The sequence below is a fragment of the Lygodium microphyllum genome, chromosome 5 (assembly GCF_053477565.2).
Source record: "Lygodium microphyllum isolate KBCC chromosome 5, Lygodium_microphyllum_v1.1.10, whole genome shotgun sequence".
Classification (NCBI taxonomy): Eukaryota; Viridiplantae; Streptophyta; class Polypodiopsida; order Schizaeales; family Lygodiaceae; genus Lygodium; species Lygodium microphyllum.
This window is the reverse complement of record NC_141139.1, coordinates 105973887-105985849: the sequence shown is the minus strand read 5'-3', so window position 1 is coordinate 105985849 and position 11963 is coordinate 105973887. Positions and strand designations below refer to the sequence as shown.

The following is an 11963-nucleotide window of genomic DNA, read 5'->3' as shown; positions in this document are numbered from 1 at the left end:
CCCTAACAACCTCTGCAATAAAACAACAACAACAGTAAGAAACAACATCAAACCCTATTGAAAAAATAGCAAACAAGAGAAAATGCAAAGAGAGATGGGCACTTATGTTTTGCCCAAAATTTGGAGCTGTGTGGAGAAGAAAGTGCAGAGGTAAGCAAAACACTCAAAACCCTAATTACTCTCAGCAGGGAGCTTCAATGGAGATGAAAGTTCACGAGTATAGAGAAGAGAGAAGAGAGGGAAAGTGGTATGTCGCTCAACTTTTGGGTCAAACTGATTTCGTGAGAGGGAAAAAAACCGAAATTGAAAATTCTCCAAAAAAAGGGGGGAAATACGAGGTGAGAGAAACTCAAATTTTATGTACTATTCATTCTCCCTTTTTTTAATCTCCCACTACCCCTTTTTTTAATAGAAAACCCAAGATTTGGAGAGAGAGGATTCACCCTCCATGGATGTCAACATCTAACCTTCCTATTGGACAATCCAAAAGGCCCACATCTTAAACATATATTATTTTTAAGGGCCCATTTGTGAGTTCATTTTTTTCCTAATATATTAGGTTAGAACCCTGATTCATGCCATTTTAGAGGACCGAAATGGGAATATGCCCTATGGATAGAGAGGTTGAGCGGTGCATCCCTCTTGTTTCCCATTCTCTTTGAACCAAGTGTAGCATGGGTCTGCTAATTCGGCTTGGGTATCTCTGTGTAAATTAGGATGTCTAGAACTCGATGCCAGAATGCTATCATGAGACCTTGACCACCAAAAACCCAGATTTCAGGTCGATCCTAGTGCGTTCGGCCGCAAACATTATGTTGCGAGGCGGACTTAGGAAACCCTAGGCGACAAACCCCGTAACATTCCATGGGAGTGTTGGGCAGCATCACTTAGATTCATCTCTTGTTGGACCACTAAAAACGTGCTTGGACAGGGCACGTTACACATCTGTACTTATAGAATATTCCCAAAGAGCCTGAAAGGCCCAAAAGCAAGTTTGAGTTTCCCTTAATATGACAAATGTGTCTCGCATTGGTGAGGAAAAATGTGTCTATAAGAATTAGTCTTAGGATGTTCATACTTGCTTTGCAATAGATACTCCAATTAAAAAACCTTTAGGTTATGAAGCACAACCTTAAAGTTAATAGCTATCATTATTATTTATGTATAATGTCCTTTCATATCTTTGAATCCCGTCCTTTGTAGAAGCATATTTTTGAAATGCCAACCCATGCATATGTAGCTTAGTGTAGTGTAAAATATATTTGGCTAATCCATTTGATAGTATACATTTATAAAAAATAATCATCATATCCAAAGGGAGAAATATTGGATTTTAATATGGATTAGGAAGGAAAGCAACAAGAGAGGGATCCTGAGTTGTTGAGGAAAGTAGGTAGAAGACATAAAGACAAAGCATAAGGTACATAATTTTTCATTCAAATGTCTCACCAAAGCCAAGGTTGTTCTAGAGTTGTTACACTGTAGCATTCATAGATCTCACTTTGAATTTCATTGTATAACGAGAAACTATTCTCCTTTGCCATAATATTCTAATACAACTTTCAAACACCTATCTCATAATACAATACAACTCCTTAGCATCTTAAAGCTCATAGCCACTATATGTCTATTACACATTGTACAATACAACATAGTTGCTTTATTATGATTGTAATCACACAAACTTGTCATTCAAGATCCTTATACATGAATGCTACACTCATTTGACATCTCAAGTCAATGGTTTGTTAAAATTTTGTGCTCCATAAAATTCAAAGGTGAACATTGCATCCCCAAAATATACATGTTAGAGACAATAACCAAAGAAGAGTACACATGATGGTATATCGGTAGTGAATTAGACACAAGTTACAACATCAAATAGGGGTCAATAGGAGATGCCTACAACTTTGCTTTTCTTGTACAAAATGGTGCTAACATGAGAGGAATGGGTGAGTTCGAATGCCACCGTATTCTAGATGTTGATTACTTAATGTTCCTATAACCATTCAACAAATATGCTAAAGTCCAATGGTGAGTTTTTAGTTTTTTCTCCTCAGCAAAAAGCTCCTAAAAGAAATTGTTATTTGCTAACAAGTATCTCCATGTTGTCATTTAATTGACATATGTGTTACTATGTAGTAGGCTACAGGAAATTTACTTGTTTTTGAAGGTATGAGACAAAGGTTGGGAAACAAAATTCATATGAGCTTTGTACAACTATAATGCCATTAGATCTTTGAAATCCATGAGCAAGAGTATTTCTAAAGACTACCCAACAAAAAGACTACATTTCAACATCTCAAACCACCAGCATATGGATAGTTGGATGATTTTAGGCATATGAGCTTCATTGATTACAATGGCATATTGAGCTCGCAAGTCCCACACTATTGGCTAGTCATAGGAAGCCACCTCAAGTTGGGGGTTGACAAGGATGAAATTCAACCACTCCAAATGGGTGAAACTTATAATTGGATATTCAAAATTGTTTTCCACTAAAAGTTTGGCCAAAACGCCAAAAAGCAGGTGCCACATTGTATGAGATTACACTCTTTCCATCACTTGTGACCACCTTAAAGGATATGGATTGTCCTACTAGCTTGGTACCAATCTCCCAATTCTGGCCCCAATTTCTTCTCATTGGTAGCCATCCAGTTTGAGAACCCTTTATGTATAGTGCTTTGACATCTCCCGCTCCACCCACATTGAACACCATCACCAAGTTGAAATTAGGGTTTCCATTTATGGTAAACATGATTCCTCCTTTCTTTATACAAGGGACCCTGAAAAGCATCAATGTATATAAGGCCATGGTGTTATGGGTGTTAATGTATAAGTAGACAATGGTGTTGTGAATTGCTTGAAGAGATTATCTTTAATTTCAATTACCTTCTATAAAGCACAGGCACTATACCAGCACGCCTAATAGCAATATTTTGGAATGCAGGCTCTGACATGTCAAAGTGCTTCCTAGGGGGGTTGCACCACCCTCCAGCATCGGTGATGCGAGCCCAATTGGGGGGGCAAAAGTTGGTGGCAGTGACGACGATAGAGGGGTTGCCAGGCAAGCACCATTGTGCAGTATTCCAACACTTGATCTCAAAACATGCCCCACAACTAAAACCAAAGTTGAAGAGGGTGGTGCTCAATGCCACAGTGTTGGTGCCATAACCTTGGTTGTACAAGTTACCATAGCCACAAGCACCACCTAGCCATGCATCACAAGGCACAACGAGAACTTATAAAAAGGCTATAAAGCCGCTTCCACGTAGATGAAGAATACTTGGGGAGGTCACTCAAAACCATGTAAATTTATGAGGGGGGTTCAAGAGGAGGGACATTTTAAATCCTTTTGTTATGCTGCATAAAGATACTCTTTAAAGGCTACATTTAGAGAAGAAAAACTCTAAAAAGCAAGGTATTTTATTCGTAAGAATTTACAAATAAAGAATTTTGAAGCTAGGCCCTCAAGCTAGCCACATCTAGTGAACCTCAATGGAAGAATATAGCTAATTTAAGCTACTAGCCTATTTCCTTATGATTACTAATGTTATCCATGGCAAGCAATCTCAAATCGGCGGTTCCTTCCCTTCACTCTAACTAATGATTAGTAGGTTTCTTTGTGATTACTGATGTTAAAATATGCTAAATGATCAGTATATACCCATTGTCCCTGATGCATCGTTGCCTCCATAGAAGGTAGCATGGGCGTCAGACCAGGCTCCATATAATGATCCATAGCTAGGTCGGGGCAGGCGGGCGGGGAGTTTCTTAGGAATCTTCTTTTTGACATTAAGCCCACCCTCCACCATCATGATACCACCCATGGCGATATAATGCATCAGAAGGAGGGCGCATATCAGCAATATTTGATTCAATGCGCGTCTCTGATCCCTGCAAATCAGCATCAATGCAAGCCATGAACGAATCTCTCTCTCTCTCTCTCTCTCTCTCTCTCTCCCTCCATATCCATTATCCATACATGATGGGCTGATACCCCGTGCTGTTAATCTGCACGGCCACAAGCCTGACTCTTGAGCTGGTCGGGTTGAAGACAAGTACTGCCTGCAATGGCACCGATTACTGGATATGCTGTTCGAAGTAGCCTCATCCATTCGTATTTATAGTGGTAGTTGTAGGTCCAAGAAACAAATAGCACTGTACGCGCAATAATGGAGTCGAGAGGCGACGAGGTGGTGACGACGTGTAACTCACATCGTGTCCACACTCGCCCTCAAGGTCAACCAGTTCTTTTCTTCATGCTTTAAGAGCATGTCTATGCTTTCTCACATATAAGGGCAGGGCAAGCTTCAATTAGGCTTTCTATTCAAAATTCACAAGAATGAATTGCTTGCCTATTTCACTTCCAAATTGCACAGTTCTTCCCTCAAGTACGACAATGTTCATTAGTTCTTTGTAGTACTAGGCAAACATGTAACATTGCCTTTTGTGGACAATGTTTCCCAGGACAACTATTATATGTGGTTTTGTATGCTTTAGATTTTGCATTGTAGAGTAATGTGCACAAATACTTGAATGAGTATCCCCTTCCAGGGTCATATGTTTGCTTCACAAATATTAAGGAACTCCAAAGTTTTGAAAATGGCCCATGGTATAGGCACTTGCCAAATGTGCTTAATCTAATTTCTAATGTGGTATGCTTTGCAACTTGTAGTTGAATACAAGGTAGTCAAACAATCAAGAAAAGAAAATCAAAGGAAATTTTTAACTTTTGCATCGAAAAAGACAATCAAGGAACAACAAACCATATGATGAAATTATTATATGCATGAAATGATTATATCTATGTAGGACTATCTAAAGGTCATTCATATAGTTGCATTTTGATCATCCAATAATCATAGACTTTCTTTTTTGAAAAGAGAAAATCATTTAATGCATGGGCTTAATGATTTAGAGACATTAGGGTAAAACAAAAAATTTCCCAAAGGGGATATGGAATAACTCGCTCTAGAATTGAAGGGAATGTAACCAAACAACTATTTTTAATTAGGTGTTGACAAGCTACTAGCTTTAATGGGAAGGCAAGTACGTTTAATCTAAAGAACTTAGAGATGCCTTTATCCCTTGGGATGTTTAATCCTAACGGTCAATTGGGAGCATGTCTCAAATAATTATCATGGTCTCATGGCCCCATTGAAAGAAAAAATCCTATCAAATGGGAGTTGTTTTGTTGCATAATATTCTCTTTGGAAATTCATGTGAATCAAAGAGGAAAGTTTTAACATCTTGTATCAATATTAGAAAATTTCCTAATGTGAACTACCTAGTAATTTCGGGTTTCTTATTTTCCAAGTTAATATTTTCTAAGTATATTGGCCCCAAATAATCAATATCGAGCTTTTTTGGCCTTGCAATACCAATGCTTGTTATTGCACTTCAAGTTAGTTGAAAAATGATTTTTCGAGGTAGTTTTTTGCTTTCAAGTCAAATGCTACTAGACTCTACCTTGCTCTGTGGGTCTCAAAGGAAACATGACTTCCCTAGATGAGCCTTGGTGGACAGTAGGGTTCTCTCCAAAGTGTTGCTTCTGAAAGTATTGGATTTCTTAGGCCTCCAATTTATCTTTGAGGTTGAAGTCAAAACAATCACTAGTGCACTAGGTATGATGCTCTATGTTCCCCCAATGTTGACTAATCCCAAAGCATACATTTTGTGGAATAGGCATGGTGAATCCCTAAAATGTTATTTAAATCCAAAATGCTAGAGGATTTGATTTTTTATGCAAGGTATACTTCTCTCCATTTCCATATCCTTGATACGTTTGTAAAGATGGAAGAGTTTAGGGCCATTTTACTAGGGAATAGCCAAAGAACCTATCCAAGGAGAAAGAAGTTAGTAAGGATGTAGAGGAAGTGCAACTAGAACATGCTTTGAGCTATGCAAGCTTACATGTTTCCATTGCAAGGGATAGCAAAGTGGCTAGAGAATCCCTTGGGGTTGCACCTCAAAATATGTAGGCGTATGACATGTAATCAATAGAAGGGATGTTTTATTTGAAAAAAGTTATAGAATTACACTTACAAAATGGGTTTTCTAATTTCAATTCAATAAAAAATTTAATAAGTTTCATAAGAAAAATGGACCATCTTATTGCCTTTTAACATATGAGTGAAGGGATATTTTTAATACCCCTTGACACATGTGATATGGATGGTTTCTTCTAGGTGCACTCAAGGAAAATCTTTAGGAGAGAAGTTTATCAAAGCAAGCAAGCTAAATATTCTAATAAGACACCTTCTAACAAGTAAGAAGATAAGGAAGACATCCCACCAAAAGCTCAACATTGGACAAATGGAAAAGGAAAAGAAAAACCTTCTTCAAGTAAGGATTTAGAGGAAGTGCAATTAGAACATGCTTTGAGCTATGTGGTCTTACATATTTCCATTGCAAGGGATAATAAGGTGACTAGAGAATCCCTTGGGGCGCACCTCAAAATATGTAGGGGTATGACATGCAACCAACAAAAGAGATTTTTTATTTGTCAAAGGTTATAGAGTTACACTTACAAAAGGGTATCTCTAATTTCATTTCATAACAAATTTCATAAGTTTCTTAAGACAAAGGGATTATTTTATTGCCTTATAACAAATGAGCGAAAGGGTCTTTTCAATAGTCTCCTACAATTTTAGCAAAAAATTTAGTGGACTTAATGTCATTCATCAAGTTCACTTGAATTTTTATATAATTAGTTTGTTTTACTTGATGTAATGTATCAAGTTTCTTAGAAATCTTATTATTATTTAATCTAGGTTACTGTAATGCATCAAGCTTTGTAGAATTTTAGCATATTTTTTGGGCAAGTTGATATAACGCATCGAGTTCAATTTAGTTTTGGATAATTTCAATATGTCACTTGATGCAATGCATCAAGTTTATGGTAAGCTTGATGCTACATATCACATCTCCTAGAAAGATTTCTTCCATTTTAATAACTTTATTGCAGTACACAAATTTACCAAGAAATAGTCTAATTACTTTCTCTCAAACTTGTTGTAGCGCATCAAGTGTTTAGTAGCAAGCCCAAAATTAGTTTACCAAGTTTTCCTTTTGTCTTCTTTTTATACATGCTACCCCCGAAACCAAATATTATTTGAATTTTATGATAGTATTTTGATGTAATTTCCTAAAACTAGACCATATTTCTTTTTTCTTCCATTGCTTTTCCATTTCACTGTGTCAAAGGATTTTTGGGCTAAGCTTTGAAAGTGGATGATTACTTGTACCTTACAGATTTCTATGCACTACCTTCAAGACATGAGGAGACAAGTTTATGGGAGATTTGCTGAATGTATTGACTCAATTTATATGTAGTCTTCAGTTGTAATATTTCCATTATGAGAATATTTCTAAACCCACGTGATAGTCATGCAAGGGAATTCCAACATCCAAAAATACGCCATGGTGTGATTTTCGAATTACATACTACATATCTTGATCTCCGCTTGCATAAACGAGTTAAAGGAATTTACGTGGGAACCTCCTCCTAGAAAGCCAAAAGGATAGCCTTTGGATTAAAGGTTTTTTTTTAAAATTTATTATTCCCCTTTTTTTCCCCCAGCGGCTGTCATGCTGGAAGGGAGGGGAATAGCAAGGATGACTAAGCATCCTTGCTGGGGGTCGTAGGGTGGGATAAACCCATGCACGAGCCGCGTGGGGAGGGAAGGTACCTCTCCCCCCTCCCGTATAAACCCTATGGGAGGAAGGGAAGGGGGAGGGGGAGGGAGAGAGAGACATAACGCTGCAGTCACTGCCGTGTGAGAAAGAAGAGAGTAACATCGCCTCTGTGTGCGCCGTGAGGCTGAAGAAGATCAAGAAGAACAGGGAGGCTACCAGACGTGAGACAGAAAGGAGTAAGGAGGAGCTGACGCTGCCGTGTGAGATAGAGAGCAGAGCTACGCCGCCTACAGCCTGAACCGCTGCCAGAAGTCGATGCCATCAACCGTCATCTGATCGTCTCCCTTTTTCCTCCCACGTGGATATCTGAAGACCACAGAAGCTTCAACAAGCTTCTTGAAAGCTTCTAAGGGCCTCCTCCAAAGCCCCCCTTCCTGTGGGGTTCCACCCAAGCCTCTTTAAAAGCCCATTTACCCTAGAAATTAAGCCCTTTTTCCCCTTGGGTTCCCCACAAGCTAAACCCCTTCTCGTGGCCCTTCCCTATTGCCCTCTCAAGCGGGTTCTTATTACCCCGGGATTTAAGCACCCTCCTGTGGTCCGTTTAAAACCCCCTTTTCCGTGGTTTTCCATAAGCCCTTCCCGAACAATCTTTACACCCCCTTTTCCCCTTGGAGTTTAAGTCCCCTTGCCCCCAAAACCCACCTTAGGCCGGAGGTTTAAAGAAACCCTTCCCATGGTTTTAAATTCAAAACAACTCAAACCTTAAAAAGTCTTATTTTTCCCCCCTTCCATGTTGGATTGGAGATTTCCCCCCCCCCCCCCCCCCCCCCCCCCCCCCCCCCCCCCCCCCCATAAAAGGGTTTTTGACCTTAAAGGTCTTATCTTCCCAAGCTTTATTTCCCCTTAGGGCCTTTGCTCATTATAACCCTCGAACTACCCCTTATATCTTCTCCTAAGGCCTCATTAGGCCCCTTTTTTTTATATCCTTTAAGGACTACTTTCCCTCCCTTGGAGTTTCTCCCTTAAAATTCTGTAAGGCCCTTTCTCCCAAGAGAAATTGTCCTTAGCCTTTCCTTCAAACTCGCAAAATACTTTGAAGTTTTGTTCTTCTTTCCCCCCTTGAAAAAGGGAAGAGAGTGCTAAGTGTTGTCCGAAAGAAGGTAAAGCTGCTTCCACGTTCAACGGACTACAGTTGCGTTGCCTCCTAAGAAAGTCCAAGGCGTAGCCGCGGGAGGGTCATCTCCCGGTATCCATGTGGATATCTCGCCTCAAAGCCAGGTTTTTCTTCTTGTTGTTAATTCGGGTTTTTAGTCAATCATGCAAAGAAAAATTGTTAAGGAAATATATTTATTTGTTCAAGTTATTTTTAACGAAGTAGTTAGCTTATGAATGACAATTGGCTTTCTTCAAATTGCATCAAGCATTATAGAATAATAGGCAAAAACTATCCATTTACTATAGTAATATAGCCCTAAAATGAAGAAATTATATATTCCTTTCGCAACGAATCATGGCAAAATGGCTAAATTCATGAAAGATTTCTTTCGATGCTCAAATTACTAGAGAGTTGTCTTTGCTAGTTGCACATCTTAGCAAGGCAACTGTTGTAATTAGCATGAGTTCATCTTTAAAGAAAACGGAAGTTAGACGTTAGAAATTAATAAGTATAAAAATTAGATATACGAACTCATTTGGAAAGAAAATGTGATAGGAAGTTGCTGGATGACACTCTATTAACACTTTTCCCCTGCAAATTGAGGACTTGGAACTAATAAAGTGTGTATTCACCAATTCATTAGCTAGGACTTTGTCCCAAGGAGTATCGTTGATCTTTGTATCATCATGGCATTATGCTATATGCCAAATTAAATTGTATTGATTGAGAAAGTTAATCAAAGATAGTAAAACCGTGACAAGACGAGTAAGATTACCTTCCAAAAGCTGACCAAACCAATCTTTCCAAAAGCTAACCGGACCAATCTAAACATAGAAACATTCATACCCTAAAACACTGGACTACTTACCTTACCGCAAGGACAATAAATTCATAAAGATAAGAAATTAGGGTTCGTCCCTAAGGTTCTTAAATGAAGGAACCCTAGGCCTGACATACGTCAGCTTAAGGAATCTAAACAGATTATTCCGTCTTCGGACTTGCGCAACATGTATGAAATCATTTTGTGATCAATTCACAAAGAGAAAAGGGAAAAACCTTTTCAAAGACGGCAGATCCTTACGCAAGTTATCTTGCAAAAAGACGTAGTTTTTGGATATCCTTCAAAATAAGGAAAGTTGTAAAATAGAAACTAGCATATCTAAGGTACCTTAGGGTTAACCAAGCTAGGTATAACCTACATCCGAATATAAGGGATCTTGCCAAGTTACAAGACATCTTGAGAACGACTGTTGATACACTCAAAAAGGAAAGAACACTTCTTTAGCAGTTTGCCATACAACTGGGTTGGTTAATGGAAATGTTTGTGCTTGCTAAAGATTTTAGGCTCTGTTTGATTTATGAATTACAAATTAAATAAGTATCTATACTTCAGGTTAAAAGCCTGAAGGGAGAGGTAGCTTCAGTTACCCCCGACTGCCTGCCTGACCCTAACTAAGGGGGTTGCTTGACCGCGCCGGGAACGTGGACCGAACCCGCCGCGAGAGGTCTCTCCGTTGAGTTCTACTTGGAGCAAGAGGGGGGGCTCTGGCCGTAAATCCCTCACCTTCCGGGTCCTGCACAAGGGGCTAACGCGACTCGGGATTGGATCCCGAGGCCCGCATACTAGTTGACGGGCGGAAGCTTGGAATAGTAATCCCTGGAGATTACTTGTTAGCCTCCGGGCAGATTATGGACAAGCGTACGGGCAGAACTTCTTGTAATTCAAAGATAAAATGATGAGATGTTAAAAGAACTTGCTTGATATTGTTTTTATATGTCACATGATAAGATTACGTGAAGGAACCAGTGCTTAAACAAGATTAATTAAAGAAGCTGATTGTTATATGTCAAATTAATGTGTTAGATAATTACATAACTAAAACAAACCGAGGAAAGTGCGGAGGATGGGCCATGTGCCCGTCCTACGATTGGGTGGTCCCGGTTAGCCGGGAACTTTTCTCAAAAATCTCGAGAAGCAGCGGAATGATCATCATCATCAAAAAGAATAACGAGAACGATGATCTAGAGTTACGTCTTACCCGATTTACGTTGTTTTAGGGGAACGGAATGGGATTATGCCTTATGGCAGAGAGGTTGAGCTTTGCATCCCTCTCGTTTCCCATTCTCCTTGAACCAAGTGCAGTGTGAATCTGCTTCGGACCTGGCGTTTCTGCGTAAAGTAGTTCGCTCGGGTCTGACGCTAGTTGCTGTTAGCTAGTGACCCATTAGGAAAACCCTAATTCCGGTCGATCCTAAGTGGGAACGGCCAGGATACTTCCGCTACGTGGCAGACGCGGGAAGAACTAGATCGCAAAACCCGTAACATTCCATGGGAATGTCGGTTGGAGCTTTCTAGACATCCTTTCCGATGGACTGCTAAGACGTGTCCTGGATGATACTAGGGGACACGTTACATCAGTGTTCAGAAGTCATCTATGAGGTTAAGTCAAAAGAATGACTTAGTAAATCAAGGTTGCATGGGACATAATGTATGGTTTGGGGAAGTGACATAGAGAATCTTGGCAAAAACACAATATTAGTGAGTTTGGGAATCTCCCACATTTTTGAAAAAAGGTGGCACCTGGATAACATGCCCATAAGTTTCTCAAAACCATATGATGTGACATATCATTGGAAAGCACTTGAAAAATGGAATCTATTGAGCTATAGAGTACTAGATTTGGAGTTATAGCGTTCAAGTTATGACAAATCCAAAGATTTGACTGCGTGTCCCAAACTTATGAGAAATTCCCATATTCCCCAATATGGTGTTCAAAGGGAAAAGTGGAGAAAAGAGAGAGTTTAAGACAACAAAGATAGGACTAAAATTAGGTGCAAATAAGGTAGATTAGGCCTGTAAAAAATGTGGAGAAAAAGGGGACTAAAAACTCATGCAAGTTGGAGGCTTTAGTGAAGAGAAACATGACAACCACTTCTAGACCTTCAAGCTATGGTTTAGGGCAATAGAGGAGTGGGTTTGTGGCTCTATGAGCTATGAAAAATGAAAGGAGTGTGCCCTGATGTGGAAGCACAAAGCAAAAGCAAGAGCTATGGTAGACAGGAGAGAGAGAGAGAGAGAGAGAGAGAGAGAGAGAGAGAGAGAGAGAAGATGTGGGAACTCCAGTAGTCACAATGTGTGACCAGCCTTCCCTTTATTCAAATGTCA

The 11963-nt window shown here is 39.4% G+C and overlaps 1 protein-coding gene across 1 annotated transcript; it reads right to left on the bottom strand.

The window, feature by feature from the left end:
* Positions 1-2292: 2292 nt before the first annotated feature.
* On the bottom strand, positions 2293-3966 carry LOC148036247 (expansin-A1-like). Its single transcript, XM_087679110.1, has 3 exons — positions 3668-3966; positions 2893-3211; positions 2293-2786 (listed from the first exon to the last, which is right to left on the bottom strand). Exons 1-3 carry the CDS (start codon positions 3909-3911, stop codon positions 2483-2485), a joined length of 867 nt encoding a protein of 288 aa, XP_087535236.1. The 5' UTR covers positions 3912-3966; the 3' UTR covers positions 2293-2482.
* Positions 3967-11963: the final 7997 nt, after the last annotated feature.